General features: G+C 39.4%; 1 protein-coding gene, 1 non-coding gene and 1 pseudogene across 2 annotated transcripts in view; all 3 read left to right on the top strand.

Moving 5' to 3' along the window:
* Positions 1 to 7681: 7681 nt before the first annotated feature.
* The window catches only part of TBC1D8B (TBC1 domain family member 8B), a 34959-nt gene continuing 18220 nt past the window's right edge, over positions 7682 to 24420 (top strand). Inside the window, exons 1-3 of the mRNA XM_007456708.1 lie at positions 7682 to 7827; positions 8360 to 8510; positions 9001 to 9215. Of these exons, the coding sequence (XP_007456770.1) occupies positions 7780 to 7827; positions 8360 to 8510; positions 9001 to 9215 (414 nt within the window). The 5' untranslated portion in view covers positions 7682 to 7779. The remainder of the gene's footprint in view (positions 7828 to 8359; positions 8511 to 9000; positions 9216 to 24420) is intronic.
* On the top strand, positions 14488 to 14560 carry TRNAE-UUC (transfer RNA glutamic acid (anticodon UUC)). Its single transcript has one exon. It is a non-coding gene; the product is annotated as a tRNA-Glu (tRNA).
* LOC103081317 (cytochrome c pseudogene) lies at positions 23660 to 23977 on the top strand (annotated as a pseudogene).

A 24420-nucleotide genomic window follows, 5' to 3' on the forward strand; every position in this document is an offset into this window, starting at 1 on the left:
TTCTTCTTTCTCTGGTTCCTTTAGGTGTAAGGTTAGATTGTTTATTTGAGATTTTTCTTGTTTATTGATGTAGGCTTGTATAGCTGTATACTTCCCTCTTAGAATTGCTTCTGCTGCATCCTATAGGTTTTGGATCATCATTTTTTCTCTGTCATTTGTCTCTAGGTGTTTTTTGATTTCTTCTTTGATTTCTTCAGTGATCTCTTGGTTATTTAGTAACGTATTGTTTAGGCTCCATGTGTTTGTGTTTTTTACGTTTTTTTCCCTGTAATTCATTTCTAATCTCATAATGTTATGGTCAGAAAAGATGCTTGATATGATTTCAGTTTTCTTAAATTTACTGTGGCTTGATGTGTGACCCAAGATGTGATCTATCCTGGAGAATGTTCCATGTGCACTTGAGAAGAAAGTGTAATCTGCTGTTTCTGGATGGAATGTCCTATAAGCATCAATTAAATCTATCTGGTCTATTTTGTCATTTAAAGCTTTTGTTTCCTTATTTATTTTCATTTTGTATGATCTGTCCATTGGTGTAAGTGAGGTGTTAAAGTCCCCCACTATTGTGTTACTGTCTATTTCCTCTTTTATAGCTGTTAGCAGGTGCCTTATGTATTGAGGTGCTCCTATGTTGGGTGCATATATATATTTATAATTGTTATATCTTCTTCTTGGATAGATCTGTTGATCATTATGTAGTGTCCTTCCTTGTCTCTTGTAACATTCTTTATTTTAAAGTCTATTTTATCTGATATGAGTATTGCTACTCCAGCTTTCTTCTGATTTCTATTTGCATGGAATATCTTTTTCCATCCCCCCATTTTCAGCCTGTATGTGTCCCTAGGTCTGAAGTGGGTCTCTTGTAGACAGCATATATATGGGTCTTGTTTTTGTATCCATTCAGCAAGCCTGTGTCTTTTGGTTGGAGCATTTAACCCATTTACGTTTAAGGTAATTATCCATATGTATGTTCCTATGACCATTTTCTTAATTGTTATGGGTTTGTTTTTGTAGGTCCTTTTCTTCTATTGTGTTTTCCACTTAGAGAAGTTCCTTTAGGATTTGTTGTAGAGTTGGCTTGGTGGCGCTGAATTCTTTTAGCTTTTGCTTGTCTGTAAACCTTTGGATTTCTCCATCGAATCTGAATGAGATCCTTGCCGGGGAGAGTAATCTTGGTTGTAGGTTCTTCCCTTTCATCACTTTAAGTATATCATGCCACTCCCTTCTGGCTGGTAGAGTTTCTGCTGAGAAATCAGCTGTTAACCTTATGGGAGTTCTCCTGAATGTCATTTGCCATTTTTCCCTTGTTGCTTTCAGTAACTTTTCATTGTGTTTAATTTTTGTCAATTCGATTACTGTGTGTCTCAGCATGTTTCTCCTTGTGTTTATATTGCCTGGGACTCTCTGCGCTTCCTGGACTTGGGTGGCTATTTCCTTTCCCGTGTTAGGGAAGTTTTTGTCTATAACCTCTTCAAATATTTTCTCTGGTCCTTTCTCTCTCTCTTCTCCTTCTGCGACCCCTGTAATGCAAATGTTGTTGCATTTAATGTTGTCCCAGAGGTCTCTTATGGTGTCTTCATTTCTTTTCATTCTTTTTTCTTTATTCTGTTCCACAGCAGTGAATTCCACCATTCTGTCTTCCAGGTCACTTATCCGTTTTTCTGCCTCAGTTATTCTGCTACTGATTCCTTCTAGTGTAGTTTTTTTTTTTTAATTTAATTTATTTATTTTTGACTGTGTTGGGTGTTCTTTTCTGTGTGTGGGCTTTCTCTAGTTGCGGTGAGCAGGGGCCACTCTTCATCACAGTGCACGGGCCTTTCACCGTCCCGGCCTCTCTTGTTGCGGAGCACAAGCTCCAGACGCGCAGGCTCAGTAGTTGTGCCTCATGGGCCTAGTTGCTCCATGGCATGTGGGATCTTCCCAGACCAGGGCTCGAACCTGTATCCGCTGCACTGGCAGGCAGATTCTCAACCACTGCACCACCAGGGAAGCCCCTTTCTAGTGTAGTTTTCATTTCATTTATTGTATTGTTTGTCTCTGTTTGTTTGTTCTTTAATTCTTCTAGGTCTTTGTTAAACATTTCTTGCATCTTCTCGATCTTTGCCTCCATTCTTTTTCTGAGGTCCTGGATCATCTTCACTATCGTTATTCTGAATTCATTTTCTGGAAGGTTGCTTACCTCCACTTCATTTAGTTGTTTTTCTGGGGTTTTATCATGTTCCTTCATCTGGTACAAAGCCCTCTGCCTTTTCATCTTGTCTGTCTCTCTGTGAATGTGGTTTTGTTCCACAGGCTGCAGGATTGTAGTTCTTCTTGCTTCTGCTGTCTGCCCTCTGGTGGATGAGGCTTTCTAAGAGGCTTGTGCAAGTTTCCTGATGGGAGGGACCTGTCGCGGGTAGAGCTGAGTGTTACTCTGGTGGGCAGAGCTCAGCAAAACTTTAATCCTCTTGTCTGCTGATGGGTGGGGCTGGGTTCTCTCCCTGTTGGTTGTTTGGCCTGATTCAACGCAACACTGGAGCCTACCTGGACTGTTTGGTGGGGCTAGTGGTGGACACTGGGAGGGCTCACACCAAGGAGTACTTCACAGAACTTCTGCCTCCAGTGTCCTTGTCCCCACGGTGAGCCACAGCCATCGCCCACCTCTGCAGCAGACTCTCCAACACTAGCAGGTAGGTCTAGTTCAGTCTCCCCTGGGGTCACTGTGCCTTCCCCTGGGTCCCAGTGCCCACACTACTTTGTGTGTGCCCAGGAAGAGTGGAGTATCTGTTTCTCCCAGTCCTGTCGAAGTCCTGCAGTCAAATCCCACTAGCATTCAAAGTCTGATTCTCTAGGAATTCCTCCTCCCGTTGCTGGACCCCCAGGTTGGGAACCTGACATAGGGCTGAGAACCTTCACTCCAGTGGGCTCACTTCTGTGGTATAAGTGTTCTCCAGTGTGTGAGTCACCCACTCAGCAATTACGGGATTTGATTTGACTGAGATTGTGCCCCTCCTCCCGTCTCATTGTGGCTTCTCCTTTGTCTTTGGATGTGGGGTATCTTTTTTGGTGTGTTCCAGTGTCTTCCTGTCAGTGATTGTCCAGCAGCTAGTTGTGATTCTGGTGTTCTCACAAGAGGGAGTGAGAGCACGTTCTTCTACTCTACTATCTTGGTTCCTGTCCCTTTCGTCACTTTAAATATGTCCTGCCACTCTTTTCTGGCTTGCAGAGTTTCTGCTGAAAAATGAGCTCTTAACCTTATGGGGATTCCCTTTTATGTTATTTGTTGCTTTTTCCTTGATGCTTTCTGTATTTTTTTTGTATTTAATTTTGATAGTTTGATTAATATGTGTTTTGGCACGTTTCTCTTTGGGTTTATCCTGTATGGTACTGTCTGTGCTTCCTGGACTTGATTGACTATTTCCTTTCCCGTGTTAGGGAAGTTTTCGACTATAATCTCTTCAAATATTTTCTCAGACCCTTTCTTTTTCTCTTCTTCTGGGACCCCTATAATTCAAATGTTGGTGCATTTAATGTTGTCCCAGAGGTCTCTGAGACTGTCTTCAATTCTTTTCATTCTTTTTTCTTTTTTCTGCTCCCCGGCAGTTATTTCCACCATTTTATCTTCCAGCTTACTTATCCGTTCTTTTGCCTCAGTTATTCTGTTATTGGTTCCTTGTAGAGTATTTTCAGTTTCAGTAATTGTATTGTTTATCACTGTTTGTTTGTTCTTTAGTTCTTCTAGATCCTTGTTAAATGTTTCTTGTATTTTCTCCAGTCTGTTTCTGAGATTTTGGGTCATCTTTACTGTCATTACTCTGAATTCTTTTTCAGGTAGGTTGCCTATTTCATGTTCATTTATTTGGTCTTGTAGGTTTTTACCTTTCTCCTTCATCTGTAACAAAATTTTTTGTCATTTTTTTTTTTTTGATGGGTGATGCTCTATTCCTGTCTTACTGGTTGTTTGACCTGAGATGTCCAGCACTGGAGTTTTCAGGGAGTTAGATAGAGCTGGGTCTTGGTGCTGAGATGAGGACCTCTGGGAGGCCTCACTCCGATTGATATTCCCTGGGGTGTGAGGTTCTCTGTTAGTCCAGCGGTTTGGACGCAGAGCTCCCACCACAGGAACTCGGCCCCGACCTCTGGCCTGGGAACCAAGATCCCACAGCCTGGTCGCTGGGTGTTCCTCCTGTTCCCTTAGGTGTCTGTAGTCCCTCACCAATGCCTGGTAGGTTCCCTAGTTGTGAGGAGCTGCAAATTCTGTGTACTCCTAGTACGCCATCTTGACTCCACCCTTCAGCGTGGACATTTTAACAATATTAATTCTTTTTTAAAATAAATTTATTTATTTACCTATTTTTTGCCTGCGTTGGGTCTTAATTGCTGCATGTGGGCTTTCTCTAGTTGCAGCGAGCAGGGGCTACTCTTCATTGTGGTGCACGGGCTTCTCATTGTGGTGGCCTCTCTTGTTTCAGAGCACAGGCTCTAGGCAGGAGGGCTTCAGTAGTTGTGGCTCACAGGCACTAGACTACAGGCTCAGAAGTTGTGGCACACGGGCCTAGTTGCTCCATGGCAGTGGGATCTTCCTGGACCAGGGCTCAAACTTGTGTCCCCTCCATTGGCAGGCATATTCTTAACTACTGCGCCACCAGGGAAGTCCCACAATATTAATTCTTGTGATCCATGAACACAAGTTATCTTTCCATTTATTTGTGTCTTCATCAGTTTCTTTCATCAGTGTTTTATCAGTTTTGGTGTATAGATTTTGACTTTCTTGGTTAATTTATTTCTAGGTATTTTATTGTTTTTGATGTTAATGTAAATGAGATTGTTTTCTTTAGTTTTTTTTCCAGATAGTTCATTGTTAGTGTATAGAAACACAACTGATTTTGTATCCTGAAAGTTTACTGAGTTTGTTGATTAGTTCTAACAGTTTTTTGATGGAGTTTTAAGGATTTTCTCTATATAAGATCATGTCATCAGCAAACAGGTTTACTTTATTTCTGATTTAGATGCCTTTTATTTGTTTTTCTTGTTAATTTCTCTGGCTAGGACTTATGGTACTTTGTTGAAAAGTAGTGGTGAGAGTGGGCACCCTTATCTTGTTCCTGATCTTAGAGAGAAAGCTTTCAACTTTTCACCATGGAGTATGGTGTTAGCTTTGGGCTTGTCATATATGGCCTTTATTATATTGAGGTATGTTTCTTCTATACCCACTTTATTGATAGTTTTTATTACGAAAGGATGTTGAATATTTGTCAAATAATTTTTCTGCATCTATTGAGATGATCATATGATTTTTACCTTTCATTCTATTAATGTGGTGTATCTTATTTTGTTGATTTGTGTATTTTGAACCATCCTTGCTTCCCAGGGATAAATCCCAGTTGATCATGGTGTATGATCCTTTTAATGTGCTGTTGAATTCAGTTTGCTAGTATTTTGTTGAGAATTTTTGCATCTGTATGCATCAGGGATTTTGGCCTCTAGTTTTCTTCTCTTGTAGTGTTCCCATCTGGATTTGGTTTCAGGAGACTGCTGGCCTTGTAAAATGAGTTTGGGTGTGTTCCCTCCTATTTAATTTTTTGCAAGAGTTTGAGGATTAACGTTAATTCTTCTTTACATGTTTGGTAGATTTTACTCATGACACCATCTGGTCCAGGACTTTTTGTTGTTGTTGTTGAGAGGTTTTGTATTAGATTCAGTTTCCTTACATATTATTGGTTATGTTCAGATTTTCTGTTTTTTATGATTAAGTCTTGGTAATTGTATGTCTCTAGAAATTTGTCCGTTTCTTCTGTGTCACCCCATTTGTTGGCATATAATTGGTCAAAGTAATGGCTTATGATCCTTTGAATTTGTGTGTCACCAGGCATAAAGTCTCTTTCATTTCTAATTTTTTGTTTGAATCCTCTCTCTTTTTTTCATGGTAAATCCAGCTAAAGGCTTTGTCAGTTTTCTTTCTCTTTTCAAAAAAAACAGCTCTTAGTTGTGTTGATAGTTTATTTCTTTTTATTGTTGAAAAATATTCCATTCTCTGGATATACCAGTGTTTATCCATTCACCTATTGAAGGACACCTTAGTTGCTTCCAGTTTTTGGTAGTTTTGAATAAAGCTGCTATAAACATTCACGTGCAGGTTTTTATGTGGGCATAAGTTTTCAACTCATTATGGTACATACCTAGGAGCACAATTGCTGAATTATACAGTAAGACTATGTTTAGCTTTATAAGAAACTGTCATACCATCTCTTAAAGTACTGTATTGCTTTGTATTCCTGCCAGCAATGAATAAGAGTTCTTCTTGTTCCACATCCCCAGTAGCACTTGGTGTTATCAGTGTTCTGGATTTTAGCCATTTTAATAGATGTGAAATGGTATCTCATTGTTTAAATTTGCAATTACCTAATGGCATATGATGTTGAGCATCTTTTCATATGATTGTTGTCTTTATATATTCTTTGGTGAGGTCTCTGCTTAGGTATTTTGCCCACTTTTAAACTTGGTCCTTTATTTTTTTAAACAGTTTCCTTTAGTTCTTTGAATATATATATATATAATAGCTGCTTTCCATTCCTAGTTTAAAAAAATCTAAGAAGTGAGCCCCTTCTGGGACATTTTTTTTTGTTGGTTGCCTTTTTTTTTAAGTTCTTGTTTGTATTTTTAAGCATGGCTTCCTCAGATCACCCCCTGAGTCAGTATAAATCAGTGGTCAGTCAATGATGGGCCAGAAGATTCCTTAAATGCCTTGAACCAGTAAGTTCTCCACCTTTTGCCAAGAGGATCTTTGTGTGAAGGTATACTTCATACTTTAGGAAGTTTATAAATCAGCCTTAGTTTTCATTTCTTATTTCCAGAGTTGAATGACTGGGGCCTTCTCCTGTCCCATTTCTTTCCTGGGTAGGTTCACAGTCTTGTATACTCATGCATACTTTCAGATCCCCAAGAATATGGTGGAACCTTTCAAAGTTCCCCTATGGCCATCTGATTTTCAAGGTCTTCCTTTTAAATTTTTAGCCAGGCTCTTGTTTGCCCCAAATTGAAATCACAGCCTTAGGCAGCTGTGATATTATCAGAAGATTGCTATGGTTTTCTTGGAATGCCTGGGGGAAAGGACTTTTTACATAGAGCTGAGCTCTGAGTCAAATCAAATGATAACAACACCCTAGGAATGGAGATTTTCCAGGTAGCTGCTAGTTTGGTGAAAATATTGACTGTGTTCTGGGGATGGGGCTTTTAATAAAGTTCCAAAAGATCCATTGGTGTGATAATGCTGGCTTTCATGGCTACCATACCTCTGAGCTTGGAAGGGAGGGAGGATGGGAATAACCTCAAGTTAAAACTTCACAGACTGGTGTTCTTACTGAGGTTCATTAGTTTTTTTTGAATCGATACTTTTCAGTTCATTCTCTGCCTTTGGTTAATTTCCAATGTTCTGACCTGTTTTTTTTTAATGTTTTGCCTGTATTTTAAAACCCAAGTAGGGGAATTCACTCACTAAGGTCCTGAGCTTGATGTTCTGGACATTAGTTTGTTGACATCTCTAATTTTGGTGGAAAAACAATGTTCTTCTGAGACATTGCTTTAATATTTATTATGTATATAAATTGTGGTTTGTAAATGATAGATAAAACATTAGCACTTTTTCTTTTTGCGGAAACTTTTAGGCACACATTTGGGACAATTATATTCTTTCTTTTTCAGGTTCCTATTAGTTCTGAGTCTGTAGACCCATCTGATGATATTGAGGTACAATCTTTGATATGTCAGAGAGAATGCAGCAAAACTGTGAACACTGAAGCCTTAATGACAGTATTTCACCCTCAGAATTTGGAGACTCTTAATTCCAAAATGGTAGGAAAACAAAATATTTATTAAATCTATAGATTGAAACAGTTGATCAAAAATAAAAATCTTAGATCAGACTGAAAACTCTTCTTTTTGGGCTTGAAAAGGTTTTCTAGCAGGTGCTACTGTGTGACATGTTTGGTTCCATTACAAAATAGGACTGTTATCAAGAATTAAGATGAAAGTTGAACCTTGGGCTTTATTTGCATAGATTTCTAACAGTCAATCCTAATTGGGGTGATTGGTGAGAATGATGGTTCAAAGCTTTACCTCCTAGGTGTCATGGTTTTCCCATTTTAATATGAGAAGAACTAAAATAGTAAATTAAACCTGTTATGCTCACATGGATTTTAAAGATTTTTGTGATGACAGTGGTGCAGTGTTTAGCCCATCTGTGAATACTGATTTTGACTTTCTGTGTTCTTGTTTTCCATAGGTATTGTTTCATGGTGAAGAGAGTTATCGAGTTATTTGAAACTTAATTTCAAATTAAGTTAATTTCTCACCATGTTTAATTGCTTTGATTTTTTTGTTATAGTTGAAAGAAAAGATGAAGGAACAGTCCTGGAACATCCTGTTTACAGAATGTGGGCGTGGTGTTAGCATGTTTCGGACCAAAAAGACTCAAGATCTGGTTGTAAGAGGGATTCCAGAGACCTTAAGAGGAGAGCTCTGGATGCTTTTTTCAGGTATTACATTTATTCATTTAACAAACATTATCTATGCCCCTTCTAGGAGTTATGTACTAAGCTAAATAAAAATAATTACAAAGATGGCTAGGACTAAGTCTTATCATGAGTTCAGACTAGTCACAGAGAGTACGGTAGTTATGTGTACTTACCTATATATCCATACATCCATTATCTGAGCAGATTAGTTTATTAGGCAATAGCTAACTGCAAGAGACAGGGTGGGAATCTCTAGTGTCAGAAGGAAGTTAAGGGGAAAAGACAGTTCATGAAAATGTTATTCTTTTGGATAAGATTCCTGTCCTGATGTTATAGATTCTAGTGTGAAGCTTTTCCTTTTATTGTTTGTACTCAGATAACACTTGAGCATAAAGCTTAATTTAAAAGTAATCCAAAAAAAAAAAAGTAATCCAGTTCTTCATGTATATAGGCAAGTAGTAGCTTTGTTATGTTCCTCTTCTTTTGTATGTTAATGTGATCATCTGTACAGGTGCTGTTAATGACATGGCTGCTAATCCTGGCTATTATGCTGAAGTGGTTGAGCAGTCTTTAGGGACCTGCAACTTGGCTACTGAAGAAATTGAACGTGATTTGCGTCGCTCCCTGCCTGAGCATCCAGCCTTTCAGAGTGACACTGGCATATCTGCTCTGAGGCGGGTACTCACTGCTTATGCATTCAGGAATCCCAAAATTGGATACTGCCAGGTATGATTTCATTATGAGCTCAACTGTTATCGTGTTCCAAATGATAAAAATCACATCAAATCCAACTCTACTAATAAGGACAGAGATTGGGCTGAGATTGATAGTGGATATTATTAATGTAAGAATGATAGTGGGAATATTTAGAATTGATATTCCATTAATTCATTTTTCTTTTAATTTAACAAATATTTACTGAATTCCTGCTCTGTAAAAGATACTGTGCTAGGTGCTCAAGACTATATAAAGCTGAATCAGATAAGAATCCTTCCCTTAAAAATATATGGACTGGTAGGTATTAAAACATATTCAAGGACTTCCCTGGTGGTGTAGTAGTTGGGGATCCACCTGCTAGTGCAGGGGACACTGGTTCAATCCCTGGTCTGGGAAGATCCCACATGCCATGGAGCAGCTAAGCCTGTGTGCCACAACTACTGAGCCTGCACTCTAGAGCCCACACGCCACAACTGCTGAGCCCACACACCACAACTACTGAAGCCCACGCACCTAGAGCCCGTACTCCGCAACAAGAGAAGCCACTGCAGTGAGAAGCCCGTGTACCTCAACAAAGAGTAGCCTCCGCTTGCTGCAACTAGAGGAAGCCTGTGTGCAGCAACAAAGACCCAGTGCAGCCAAAAATAAATAAAAAATTTAAAAACAAAAACAAACAAACAAAAAAGCATATTCATTGGCAAAAGAAAAACAAATGAGACAATTTATTAGAGAAATATTAAGTCTCACCAGGATTTATAATAGCGATAAGTTGGAGGAACAGAGAAGCCTGCATGGAAGAGGTGGCATTTTTAGGTCTTGAAATTGGTGAATTTTAGATGTATGGAGATGGAATGAAATACCATTGTAGGTGAAGGGATCAGTGTAACCAAACACAGAGGTAAATGTGGAATATATGTAGGACCATGTTCTGTTTAGTAGAATTGTAGAGTGAATGAAGTGAGGTAATTGAGGGAAAAAAATCAATAAGGTAGATTGGGGTAGGTCAGGAGTTTGAATGTTACTTTGTAGGCAGTGGGGGAATCACTGAAAAAAATCCTTTAGGACACTAAAGGGTATGCCAGACTGCTAACACAAATAATCTCAAACACAATAGAAGTTTACTTAAAGGAATAAACAGAGGAGAGCAAATATTCAAGTCAGTAGGTAGCTCTCCTCCATGTGATTATTCAGGGATTTAGGCTGACAACAGGCTCTGTCATGTTCAAAACATGGCTTCCAAGGTGCTCTTTCATTGCCATTACTACTCACAGGAAGAGGGGAGAGAGCATGGAGAAACAATTATGAGAAATTTTATTGGCCAGGCCTGAAAGTTGCATGCATCACTTCACCCACATTTTATTGGAGGATCTTGGTCTCATGGCCACACCTATTCATAAAGAAGTCTGCGAAATGTAGCGTGGTTGAGCACATGTACATCCAGATACTATGGAAGACGGGGAGATTGGGTTATGGTGGATAGCTAGCACTCTCAGCCACACATTCATTTATGATGGGGTTGAGTACCCATAATGATTACATATCAGTCCTACCTATCCATTGAAACTTATCAATAGAGAGGTATTTTTGAAAAGCAATTTAAGTGAGTGGATCATCTGAATGACAAGTATTTAGCATGTTTTAGGATCTCTGAAAGGCAATAAAGAAGCATAATGCTTCTTTTCTCAAAGAGCTTACACTCAGCCTGTAATGTTATCTATATGTGGTAGTTTAAAGGCAGCTTCAAAGTAGGCAACACTTGATTTTTGACTTCTAAAAAATGAAAGCAAAATTAGAAACATGGAGGGCCAGAGGAAAGTTATTCAGAGTTAGGTAACACTATAAGCAATACCATTCAGGTGAAAATAAGCCTGCCATGGAGATCAGACTGGCTAGGTTCGTGCTAGAATCAAGAAGTAAATAAGTTTGTGTGAGGCAAGATCATGGTGAATCTTTCAAGCTTGGGAGAAGTTTGAATTTAATATAGGCAGGTTTTGTTGCTTTTGACCAAAAACTCAGGTGAGCCATACTGACTCATGGCTGGCTGACTGGCTTTGTTTATCTTTTCTTCTTCCATCCTTCCCTCCCTTCCTTCCATCTACCTGATCTATCTTCTTCCTTCTTTTCTTCCTTCCTTTCCTGTTTTCATTCCTTTTTCCTTTCATCTATCTAGAGATAGAATTCACATACCAGAAACTTCACCCATTAGTATTTTTTAGTATATTCACAAAGCCATGCAACCATCATCACAGTCTTAACTCCATAACACTTTCATCACCCCAGAAGGAAGCCCCACATCCATTAGTAGTTACTCCCCATTTCTCCCTACTCCCAACCCTAGGCAATCACTAATCTACTTTTCTGTTTCTATGGATTTGCCTATTATGGATATTTTATCTAAATGGAGTGATACAATATGTGGTCTTTTGTGTCTGCCTTATTTCATTTAGCATATTGTTTTCAAGGTTCACCCATGTTGTAGCATGTATTAGTACAAGACTTCATTCCTTGCTATGGCTGAATAATAGTCCATGGTATGGATATACAACATTTTGTTCAACAATTGGTAGGCATTTTGGGTTGTTTCCACATTTTTGCTATTGTGAATAATGTTGCCATGGATATTCGTGTACAACTTTTTGTGTGGCTGTGTTTTTTGATTCTTCTGGGTATTTAGCTAGAAGTGGAATTGCTGAGTTATGTGGTAACTTTATGTAACTTTAACATTTTGGGGCAATGCCAAACTGTTTTAAAAAGAGACCGTACCATTTTACATTCCCACCAGCAATGTATGTGATGGTTCCAATTTCTCCACATCCTCGGTGACACTTGTTATTATCTCTCTTTTTGATTATAGCCATCCTAGTGAATGTGAAGTGGTATCTCGTTGTGGTTTTGATTTGCATTTCCCTAACATGCTTATTGGCCATTTGTATATCTTCTTAGGAGAAATGTCTATTCAAATCCTTTGCCCATTTAAAAAATTGGATTATTTATCTTATTACTGTTGAGTTGTAATGGTTCTTTATATATTTTGGATACTAATCCATTTGCATGGATTTGTATTTGCAAAATTTTTCTCCTGTTCTGTGGATTGTTTTTTCACTTTCTTCTTTTTTGGTGGTACGCGGGCCTCTCACTGTTGTGGCCTCTCCCGTTGTGGAGCACAGGCTCCGGACGCGCAGGCTCAGTGGACATGGCTCACGGGCCTAGCCGCTATGCGGCATGTGGGATCTTCCTGGACCAGGGCACGAACCCATATCCTCTGCATCGGCAGGCGGACTCTCAACCACTGCGCCACCAGGGAAGCCCAGTTTTTTCACTTTCTTGATGGTGTTCTTTGAAGCACAAAAGTTTTAATATTTGTTTTTGTATGTTTTTCATTTGTTGTATGTGCTTTTGATGTCATATCTAAGAAGCCAGTGCCTAATCCAAGGTCAAGAAGATTTAGTCCTATGTTTTCTTCTAAGGGTTTTATAGTTTTAATACTTAAATTTAGGTTTTTGGACCATTTTGTCTTAGTTTTTGTGTGTGGTGTATGGAAAAGGTTCAGCTTCATTCTTTTACTTGTGGATAGCCAGTTGTCCCAGTGCCATTTGTTGAAAAAAAGCAGTCTTTGACTCATTGAATTGCCTTGGCACCCTTGTTGAAAATCACTTGACTATAAATGTTAGGGTTTATTTCTTGACTCACAATTCTATTCTATTGACTTATGTTTCTGTTCTCATGCCAGTATCACACTCTTTTTTACTACAGCTGTGTAGTAAGTTTTGAAATTGGGAACTGTGAGTCCTTTAACTTTTTTTTTTCCAAAATTGTTTTGGCTTTTTAGGTCTCTTGCATTTCCATATGAATTTTAGGATCTGTTTGTCAATTTCTGGGTAAAGAAGAAAAATCCAGCTGGAATTTTCTTAGTCATTGCATTGAATCTGTAGATCAACTTGGGGGATATTGTATATTAACAATATTAAGTCTTCTAATACATGAACACAGGATGTTTTACTTTTCCATTTATTTAATTCTTTTAAAATTTCATTCAAGGTTGTTTCATAGTTCCCTATGTGCAAGACTTTACTTCCTTTGTTAATTTTATTTCTAAGTTTTTTATTCTTTTTGACATTACAGTAAACGGAATTGTTTTCTTGATTTTATTTTTGGATTGCTCAATGCCAGTATATAGAAATAAAATTGATTTTTGTATATATTGATCTTGTATCCTGCAATCTTGCTAAGCTTATTCGTTCTAGTAGATTTTTTTTTGTGGATTCCTTATTTAGAATTTTCTATATACAAGATCATGGAATCTGAATAGTGATATTTTTTACTTCTTCCATTCCAACCTGGATGCCTTTTTTCCCTCTTTTTCTTGCCTGATTGACCTGGCTATAACCTTCAGTACAGTGTTGAAGAGAAGTGGTGAGAATGCATATTCTTGTCTTGTTATTTACCTTAAGGGGAAGCAATCAGTCTTTCATCATTAAGTATGAGGTTAACTGTGGGCGTTTTATAGATTCTTTTCATCATGTTGAGGAAGTTCCCTTATATTGCTAGTTTGTTGAGTGTTTTTATCATGAAAGGGTGGTGGATTTTGTTAAGTAATTTTTCTGTGTCTATCGAGACAATCATGTGATTTTTCCCCTTTATTTTAGTAATACATTGTTGACCTGAAACAAATAGACCACCAGATATTTCTTCAGCAAAGATGGATTTATTCAGGATGAGCAGAGAATTGCAACTTGGGGTCTACAACCATGGCGAGCCATGGGCAAGTCCCCCAATGGCAAGGGGAGGAGAACACTTTTATAGAGAAGAAAAGGAAGTTGGAAGAGCTATAGTAAACTAAGAGTCCATGGCTTTTCATTGGCCTTACCAGGAAAGAAGAGTTTTTTCTGCCTGTTGGTCTGTGCTGTAGTTGCAGGGTACAAGAGCGCCCCCTTCTGGTCTCCCAACTCTTTAATTGAGGTTTCCGTTTGTTAATTTTTTACATTGTGTATTACTTTTGCTGACTTTTTTTTTAGTTTATTAAAAGTGCATATTTATTGTAATAAATTTAGAACATAAAAATTACATAAAAGAAAAGAAAAATCATCTATAATCCCACTACCCAGAAATAACCACCACTAACATTTTTCAGTATTTCCTCTTAGTCTTTCCATGTAATTAAGTGTTCTTCTCAAAAAGAACATAGTTCTTTTCCTAAATTTCTCTGTGGCACTCTGTTATACATCATAGTATATTTCATCAATGGCTTGTTTGGGGACATTAAAATTGTATTCTTGTGAATTCCCTGGTGGTCCAGTGGTCAGGACTCTGCACTTTCACTGCTGAGGGCCCGGGTTCAATCCCTGGTCGGAGAACTAAGATCCCACGAGCCACACGTTGTGGCCAAAAAAAGAAAATTGTATTCTTTATTTTTGTTTTATGTTGTCTCATTTTGTTTTGTAAAACTACAAAACATCAAAACTACAAAACTACAAAACATCTTAACAAAACATCCTTGTGACTAAATCTTTACATACCTCCTTGTATTTTCCTTAGGACAATTTCTTGGAAGAATAATTGCTTTGTCCAAAAAAATTTTTTTTCTTAGGCCTCTTATTAACATTAAAAAAATTGTGATAAAATATACATATTTTAATCATTTTATAAGGAAAAATGCAGTGGCATTAAGTACATTCACAACATTGTGTAGCTATCACCACTGGCTATTTCCAGAACTTTTTCATCATCTCAAGCAAAAATTCTCTACCCATAAAGCAATAACTCCCCATTCCACTTCTCCCAGCCCCTGTTAATCTCTACTCTACCTATTATGTCTATGAATTTGCCTATTACAGGTACCTAATTTAAGTGGAATCATATAATATTTGTCCTTTTTGTGTCTGGGTTTTTTTTTCTAACATCTTTATTGGAGTATAGTTGCTTTACAATGTTGTGTTAGTTTCTGCCATATAACAAAGTGAATCAGCTGTATGTACACATATATCCCCCTATCCCCTTCCCCTTGCATCTCTATCCCACCCCTCTAGGTGGTCACAAAGCACTGAGCTGATCTCCCTGTCCTATGCAGCTGCTTCCCACTAGCTAGCTATTTTACATTTGGTAGTGTATATATGTAATGCTACTCTCTCACTTTATCCCAGCTTACCCTTCCCCCTCACCGTGTCCTCAGGTCTGTTCTCTAAATCTGCGTCTTTATTCCTGTCCTGCCCCTAGGTTCATCAGAACTGTTTTTTTATTTGTGTTTGTTGTTTTTTTAGATTCCACATATATGTGTTAGCATACAGTATTTGTTTTTCTCTTTCTGCCTTACTTCACTCTGCATGACAGACTCTAGGTCCATCCACGTCACTACAAAAAACTCAATTTCGTTTCTTTTTATGGCTGAGTAATATTCCATTGTGTATATGTGCCACATATTCTTTATCCATTCATCTGTCAATGGACACTTAAGTTGCTTCCATGTCCTGGCTATTGTAAATAGTGCTGAAGTGAACATTGTGGTACATGACTCAGTGAATTATGGTTTTCTCAGGGTATATGCCCAGTAGTGAGATAGCTGGGTCGTTTGGTAGTTCTACTTTTAATTTTTTAAGGAACCTCCATACTGTTCTCCATAGTGGCTGTATCAATTTACATTCCCACCAACAGTGTGAGAGGGCTCCCTTTTTACCACACCCTCCCTAGCATTTATTGTTTGTAGATTTTTTTCATGATGGTCACTGACTGGTGTGAGGTGATACCTCATTGTAGTTTTGATTTACATTTCTCTAATGATTAGTGATGTTGAGCATCCTTTCATCTGTTTGTTGGCAATCTGTATCTTCTTTGGAGAAATGTCTGTTTAGGTCTTCTGCCCATTATTGGGTTGGGTTATTTGTTTTTTTGATATTGAGCTGCATGAGCTGCTTGTATATTTTGGAGATTAATCCTTCTCAGTTGCTTCGTTTGCAAATACTTTCTCCCATTCTGAGGGTTGTCTTTTCGTCTTGTTTATGGTTTCCTTTTGCTGTGCAAAAGCTTTTAAGTTTCATTAGGTCCCATTTGTTTTTGTTTTTTTTAATTTCTCTAGGAGGTGTGTCAAAAAGGATCTTGCTGTGATTTATGTCATAGAATGTTCTGCCTATGTTTTCCTCTAAGTTTTATAGTGTGTGGCCTTACATTTAGGTCTTTAATCTATTTTGAGTTTATTTTTCTTTGTCTGTATGGTGTTAGGGAATGTTCTAATTTCATTCTTTTATATGTAGCTGTCCAGTTTTCCCAGCACCACTTATTGAAGAGACTGTCTTTTCTCCATTGTACATTCTTGTCTCCTTTATCAAAGATAAGGTGACCATATGTGTGTGGGTTTATCTCTGTGCTTTCTATCCTGTTCCATTGATCTATATTTCTATTTTTGTGCCAGTACCATACTGTCTTGATTACTGTAGCTTTGTAGTATAGTCTGAAGTCAAGGAGCCTGATTCCTCCAGCTCCTTTTTTTGTTCTCAAGATTGCTTTGGCTATTTGGGGTCTTTTGTGTTTCCATACAAATTGTGAAATGGTTTTTCTAGTTCTGTGAAAAGTGCCATGGGTGGTTTGATAGAGGTTGCATTGAATCTGTAGATTGCTTTGGGTAGTATAGTCATTTTCACCATATTGATTATTCCAATCCAAGAACATGGTATATCTCTCCATCTGTTTGTATCATCTTTAATTTCTTTCATCAGTGTCTTATAGTTTTCTGCATATAGGTCTTTTGTCTCCTTAGGTAGTTTTATTCCTAGGTATTTTATTCTTTTTGTTGCAATGGTGAATGGGAGTGTTTCCTTAATTTCTCTTTCTGGTCTTTCATTGTTACTGTATAGGAGGAATGCAAGAGATTTCTGTGCATTAGTTTTGTATCCTGCAACTTTACCAAATTCATTGATTAGCTCTAGTAGTTTTCTGGTGGCATCTTTAGGATTCACTATGTATCGTATCACGTCATCTGCAAACAGTGACAGTTTTACTTCTTTTCTGATTTGGATTCCTTTTATTTATTTTTCTTCTCTGATTGCTGTGGCTAAAACTTCCAAAACTATGTTGAATAATAGTGGTGAGAGTGAGAAGCCTTGTCTTTTTCCTGATCTTAGTGGAAATGCTTTCACTTTTTCACCATTGAGAATGATGTTGGCTGTGGGTTTGTCATATATGGCCTTTATTATATTGAGGTAAGTTCCCTCTATGCCTACTTTCTGGAGGGTGTTTATCATAAATGGGTGTTGAATTTTGTCAAAAGCTTTTTCTGCATCTATTGAGATGATCATATGGTTTTTATCCTTCAATTTGTTAATATGATGTATCACATTGATTGATTTGCGTATATTGAAGAATCCTTGCATTCCTGGGATAAACCCCACTTGCTCATGGTGTATGATCCTTTTAGTGTTCTGTTGGATTCTGTTTACTAGTATTTTGTTGAGGATTTTTGCATCTATATTCATCAGTGATATTGGCCTGTAGTTTTCCTTTTTCATGACATCTTTGTCTGGTTTTGGTATCAGGGTGATGGTGGCCTCTTAGAATGAGTTTGGGAGTGTTCCTCCCTCTGCTATATTTTGGAAGAGTTTGAGAAGGATCGGTGTTAGCTCTTCTGTAAATGTTTGATAGAATTTGCCTGTGAATCCATCTGGTCCTGGGCTTTTGTTTGTTGGAAGATTTTTAATCACAGTTTCAATTTCAGTGCTTGTTATTGGTCTGTTCATATTTTCTATTTCTTCCTGGTTCAGTCTCAGAAGGTTGTGCTTTTCTAAGAATTTGTCCATTTCTTCCAGGTTGTCCATTTTACTGGCATATAGTTGCTTGTAGTAATCTCTCATGATCCTTTGTATTTCTGCAGCGTCAGTTGTTACTTCTCCTTTTTCATTTCTATTTCTGTTGATTTGAGTGTTTTCCCTTTTTTCTTGATGAGTCTGGCTAATGACTTATCAGTTTTGTTTCTCTTCTCAAAGAACCAGCTTTAAGGTTTTTTTTGTTTGTTTTTGCTTTTGCTGTACGTGGGCCTCTCACTGTTGTGGCCTCTCCCGTTGCGGAGCACAGGTTCCGGACGCACAGGCTTAGCGGCCATGGCTCATGGGCCCAGCCGCTCCGTGGCATATGGGATTCTCCCGGACTGGGGCACAAACCCGTGTCCCCTGCATTGGCAGGAGGACTCTCAGCCACTGTGCCAGCTTTAAGTTTTATTGATCTTTGCTATTGTGTCCTTCATTTTTTTTCATTTATTTCTGATCTGATTTTTATGATTTCTTTCCTTCTGCTAACTTCGGGGGTTTTTTAGTTCTTCTTCCTCTAACTGATATTTTTCTTGTTTCTTGAGGTAGGACTGTATTGCTGTAAACTTCCCTCTTAGAACTGCTGTTGCTGCATCCCATAGGTTTTCGGTCATCGTGTTTTCATCGTCATTTGTTTTTAGGTATTTTTTGATTTCCTCTTTGATTTTTTTGGTGATCTCTTGGTTATTTAGTAGTGTATTGTTTAGCTTCCATGTGTTTGTATTTTTTACAGTTTTTTCCATGTAAGTGATATCTAGTCTCATAGCGTTGTGGTTGGAAAATATACTTGATACGATTTCAATTTTCTTAAATTTACCAAGGCTTCATTTTGTGACTCAAGATATGACCTATCTTGGAGAATGTTCCATGAGCACTTGAGAAGAAAGTGTATTCTGTTGTTTTTGGATGGAATGTTCTATAAATATGAATTAAGTCCATCTTGTTTAATGTATCATTTAAAGCTTGTGCTTATTTATTTTCATTTTGGATGATCTATCTATTGGTGAAAGTGGGGCATTGAAGTCCCCTACTATTACTGTGTTACTGTCAATTTCCCCTTTTATGGCTGTTAGCATTTGCCTTATGTATTGAGGTGCTCCTATGTTGGGTGTGCAAATATTTACAATTGTTCTATCTTCTTCTTGGATTGATACCTTGATCATTATGTAGTGTCCTTCTTTTTCTCTTCTAATAGTCTTTATTTTAAAGTCTGCTTTGTCTGATATGAGAATTGCTACTCCAGCTTTCTTTTGATTTCTATTTGCATGGAATATCCTTTGCCATCCCCTCACTTTCAGTCTGTATGTGTCGCTAGGTCTAAAGTGGGTCTCTTGTAGACAGCATATATATGGGTCTTGTTTTTGTATCCATTCAGCCAGTCTATGTTTTTTGGTGGGAGCATTTAATCTATTTACATTTAAGGTAATTATCCATATGTATGTTTCTGTTACCATTTTCTTAATTGTTTTGGTTTTTTTATTGTAGGTCTTTTCCTTCTCTTTTGTTTCCTGCCTAGAGAATTTCCTTTTGCATTTGTTGTAAAGCTGGCTTGGTGGTGCTGAATTCTCTTAGCTTTTGCTTGTCTGTGCACTCAGTATGATTTAGGTAGCCTCCCTCCTAATGGGGGGGGTTGTGTTCCTGTCTTGCTGGTTGTTTGGCATGGGGTGTCCAGCACTAGAGCTTGCTGCACGTTGGGTGGAGCTGGGTCTAAGCACTGAGACAGAGATCTCTGGGAGAGCTCTCGCCAGTTGATGTTAGGTGTGTCCAGGAGGTCTCTGGTGGTCTGATGTCCTGAACTCGGCTCTCCCACCTCAGGGGCTCAGGCCTGTCAGCTGACTGGAGCCTCAAGACCCTGTCAGCCACATGGCTCTGAAGAGAAGGGAGGAAAAAAAGAAAGAGCGATAAAATAAAATAAAATAAAATAAATTTATTAAAATAAAAAAAATCTTTAAAAATATTATTAAAGTTAAAAAAAATTTAAAAGTAATAAAAAAGAGAAGAGAGCAACCAAACCAATAACCAAATCCACCAATGATAACAAGCGCTAAAAACTATACTAAGATAAACATAAAAATCAAACTAGTCAGTCACATACAGCAAACCCCAAGTCTACAGTTGCTCCCAAAGTCCACCGCCTCAATTTTGTGATGATTCCTTGTCTATTCAGGTATTCCACAGATGCAGGGTACATCAAGTTGATTGTGGAGATTTAATCTGCTGCTCCTGAGGCTGCTGGGAGAGATTTCCCTTTCTCTTCTTTGTTCGCACACTTCCTGGGATTCAGCTTTGGATTTGGCCCTGGCACTCTGCATGTAGGTCACCTGAGGGCATCTGTTCTTTGCCCAGACAGGACGGGGTTAAAGGAACAGCTGATGCAGGGGCTCTGGTTCAATCAGGCCAGGGGGAGGGAGGGGTACGGAATGCGGGGTGAGCCTGCGGCAGCAGAGGCTGGTGTGTGTTCTCCCGGGGAAGCTGTCCCTGGATCACAGGACCCTGGCAGTGGCGGGCTCCACAGGCTCTCGGGAGGGCAGGTGTGGAGAGTGGCCTGTGCTTGCACACAGGATTCTTGGCGGCTGCAGCAACAACCTTAGCATTTCATGCCCGTCTCTGGTGTCTGCGCTGATAGCTGCGGCTCGCGCCCATCTCTGAAGCTCATTTAGGTGGTGCTCTGAATCTCCTCTCCTCGCGCACCCCGAAACAATGGTCTCTTGCCTGTTCGGCAGCTCCAGACTTTTCCCCGGACTCCCTCCCGGCTAGCCGTGGTGCACTAACCCCTTCAGGCTGTGTTCATGCCGCCAACCCCAGTCCTCTCCCTGGGATCTGACCTCCGAAGCCTGAGCCTCAGCTCCCAGCCCCCACCTGCCCTGGCTGGTGAGCAGACAAGCCTCTCAGGCTGGTGAGTGCTGGTCGGCACCGGTCCTCTGTGCAGGAATCTCTCCGCTTTGCCCTCTGCTCCCCTGTTGCTGCGCTCTCCTCCGTGGCTCTGAAGCTTCCCCCACCCCCACCCCATCTCTGCCAGTGAAGGAGCTTCCTAGTTTGTGGCAACTTTTCCTCCCTCACAGCTCCCTCCCAGAGGTGCAGGTCTTGTCCCTATTCTTTTTTTTTTTTTTTTTTTTTTTTTTTGCGGTACGCGGGCCTCTCACTGATGTGGCCTCTCCCGTTGTGGAGCACAGGCTCCGGACGCACAGGCCTAGCAGCCATGGCTCACGGGCCTATCCGCTCCGCGGCATGTGGGATCTTTCCGGACTGGGGCACGAACCTGTGTCCCCTGCATCGGCAGGCGGACTCTCAACCACTGCGCCACAAGGCAAGCCCCATCCCTATTCTTCTGTCTCTGGTTTTTCTTTTGCCCTACCCAGGTTCGTGGGGAGTTTCTTGCCTTTTGGGAAGTCTGAGGTCTTCTGCCAGCATTCAGTAGGTGTTCTGTAGGAGTTGTTCCACATGTAGATGTATTTTTGATGTATTTGTAGGGTGGAAGGTGATCTCCACGTCTTACTCCTCCGCCATCTTGAAGGTCCTCCCCTTGTTGACTTTCATGTTTTACCATTCTTGTATCCCCGGGATAAATCTTACTGGGTCATGATGTGTAATCCTTTTTATATGTTAGTTCAGTTTTCTAGTATTTTGTTTGGGATTTTTGCATTTATATTCTTAAAATGTATTGATAATAGTTTTCTTTTGATGTCTTTGTCTGGTTTTAGTGTCAGGGTGTCAAAGAATGAGCTAGGTAGTGTTTCTTCCATGCCTATTTTTTGAAGAGTTAATGAAGGATTGGTGTTAACTCTTCTTTAAATTGTGGTGGAATTGGCCAGTGAAGCCATCTGTTTCTAGAGTTTTCTTTGAAGAAAGTTTTTTCATTATTAATTCAGTCTCTTTACTTATAATAAGTATGTTCAGATTTTTCTGTTTCTTTTTGAGTTGGTCTTGGTGGTTTTTCTAGGGAATTGTCCATTTTAACTAGGTTGTCTAATTTATTAGCATATAGTTGTTCATCGTATTCCCTTATAATCCTTTTTATTTTTGTTAAGGTTGGTAGTAATGTTCTCTATTTCCTGATTTTAATTTGAGACTCTCTCTCTTTCTCTCTCTCTCTGTCTCTCTGTATCTTTCTGTTTTTTGTCTTTTTGGTTAGACTACCTACATGTGTTTCAGGTTTTTTAATCTTTTCAAAGAACCAACTTTTGATTTTGTTGAGTTTTCCTTATTTTTTTTCTATTCTCTATCACTTCCTGTTTGTGCAGAGCCTCAAGATTAGCCAGAGGTAAGAGCTTAGGGCTTTTTCTGTTCTATCATGAGCATGCATGCAGCTCTGGGCAGGCATGAAGCCATATCATGCACTTTGCCTTCTAGATTCCCAGGAATAAGTTAGAGTGTTCCAAAGCCCCTTTTGGATATCCCATTCCCCAGCTTTTTATTTTAACCCTTTATTAGCCTATTGTTTGGCCCAGTTGTTATCCCCTGCCTCAGACAGATGCATGTTCAACAACTGCTTCTGATTTTTTCAAGGAACATTTTTTCAAGGAAAGGCTGTTTGCCTTGGGTGAGCTCTGTGTCAGGTCAAATAAAGACAGCCTTATGATTGCTTGTCTGTGCACTTAGTATGATTTAAAACCATGCGGTTTTCCAGGGAAGGACCAGACGGGTCAAATAATGACAGATCTCTGGGAATGGGACTTTGAAGGCACTCCAGCCCCATTCTGTTCCCTCTCATGGCTGCTAGGTGCTGCTTTTCAACATGATTGCTGAGTGTTGGTTTTTCAGGCTTCTGTAAAGCCGAGGAGGAATGGGACTTGGACGATTCAAAATGCCACAGAGCTCACTGCTTTCACTGAGATTCAGCCATTTCATTAAGTAAAGGCTTCCTGAATCGCTGTAAGCTTTTGGTGCATTTTCAGAGTTCTAAAAAATTATTTTGATGATTTTTGCGAGTGTTCTTGTTGCTTTTATAGAGGAAAGCATTTTCGGAGAGCCTTACTCTGCCATTTTCACTGATGCTCCTCCCATTATGGCTTCTTGAACAGGAAAATGATGGAGTAAAAACTGAACTTGAAGTCAAATATTGTACCAGATCTGACAAAGTATTGACATACTTAATATACAAACCTATAAGAAAAGTGTTGAATTATAAAAATGAACAATGGGAGCTTCCCTGGTGGTGCAGTGGTTGAGAGTCTGCCCGCCAATGCAGGGGACGCGGGTTTGTGCCCCGGTTCGGGGGGATCCCACATGCCGCGGAGCGCCTGGTCCCGTCAGCCATGGCTGCTGAGCCTGCGCGTCCAGAGCCTGTGCTCCGCAATGGGAGAGGCCACAACAGTGAGAGGCCTGCGTACCGCAAAAAAAAAAAAAAAGAACAATGGACGTGAAAAGATGAATCACAGAAAAAAATACAGATTGATAATAAAGTTTAGAAAAGGAAGTTCAATATCAAAGAAACTCAAATTCAAACCATGAGGTACCATTTTCACCATCAAATCAGCAAAGGCAATTTTAATTATTACAATTCTTAGTATTGGCAAAGGAGCAGTGAAGTAAACATTCAAATGGTCAGAAAAACAAATTGGTACAGTCAATTTCTGGAATACAACTTGGCAGTAATATCAAGTCATTTAATAATAATATTCAGGGGAACCTCTTAGTTGTGCATGGAGAAAGAACGATTTAAAAATGGGTGATGTTGAGAAGGGCAAGAAGATTTTTGTTCAGAAGTGTGCCCAGTGCCATACTGTGGAAAAGGGAGGCAAGCACAAGACTGGGCCAAATCTCCATGGTCTGTTTGGGTGAAAGACAGGTCAGACTTTCAGATTCTCTTACACAGATGCCAACAAGAACAAAGGCATCACCTGGGGAGAGGAGATGCTGATGGAGTATTTGGGAAATCCCAAGAAGTACATCCCTGGAACAAAAATGAACTTCACTGGTTTTAAGAAGAAGGGAGAAAGGGCAGACTTGATAGCTTATCTCAAAAAAGCTACTAATGAGTAATAGTTGGCCACTGCCATATTTATTACAAAACAAATGTCTCATGATTTTTTATGTGTACCATATTTAACTTGATCTCATACACTGCAATTCAGATCATGAATGGCTGAGGTAATATTTCTGTCCGGATTTAAATAAGATTGGTTTGTGGCTAAAAGAATATGATCAGCTTGGACTTCCCTGGAGGCACAGTGGTTAAGAATCTGCCTGCCAAGGCAGGGGACACGGGTTCGAGCCCTGATCCGGGAAGATCCCACATGCTGTGGAGCAACTAAGCCCATGTGCCACAACTACTGAGCCTGCTCTTTAGAGCCCGCTAGCCACAACTACTGAAGCCCGCACGCCTAGAGCCTGTGCTCCACAATGAGAAGCCACCACAATGAGAAGCCCGCGCACCGCAACGAAGAGCAGCCCCTGCTCGCCGCAACTAGAGAGAGCCCAGGCGC

Source organism: Lipotes vexillifer, unplaced genomic scaffold (assembly GCF_000442215.2).
Source record: "Lipotes vexillifer unplaced genomic scaffold, Lipotes_vexillifer_v1.1 scaffold1728, whole genome shotgun sequence".
Taxonomy (NCBI): Eukaryota; Metazoa; Chordata; class Mammalia; order Artiodactyla; family Lipotidae; genus Lipotes; species Lipotes vexillifer.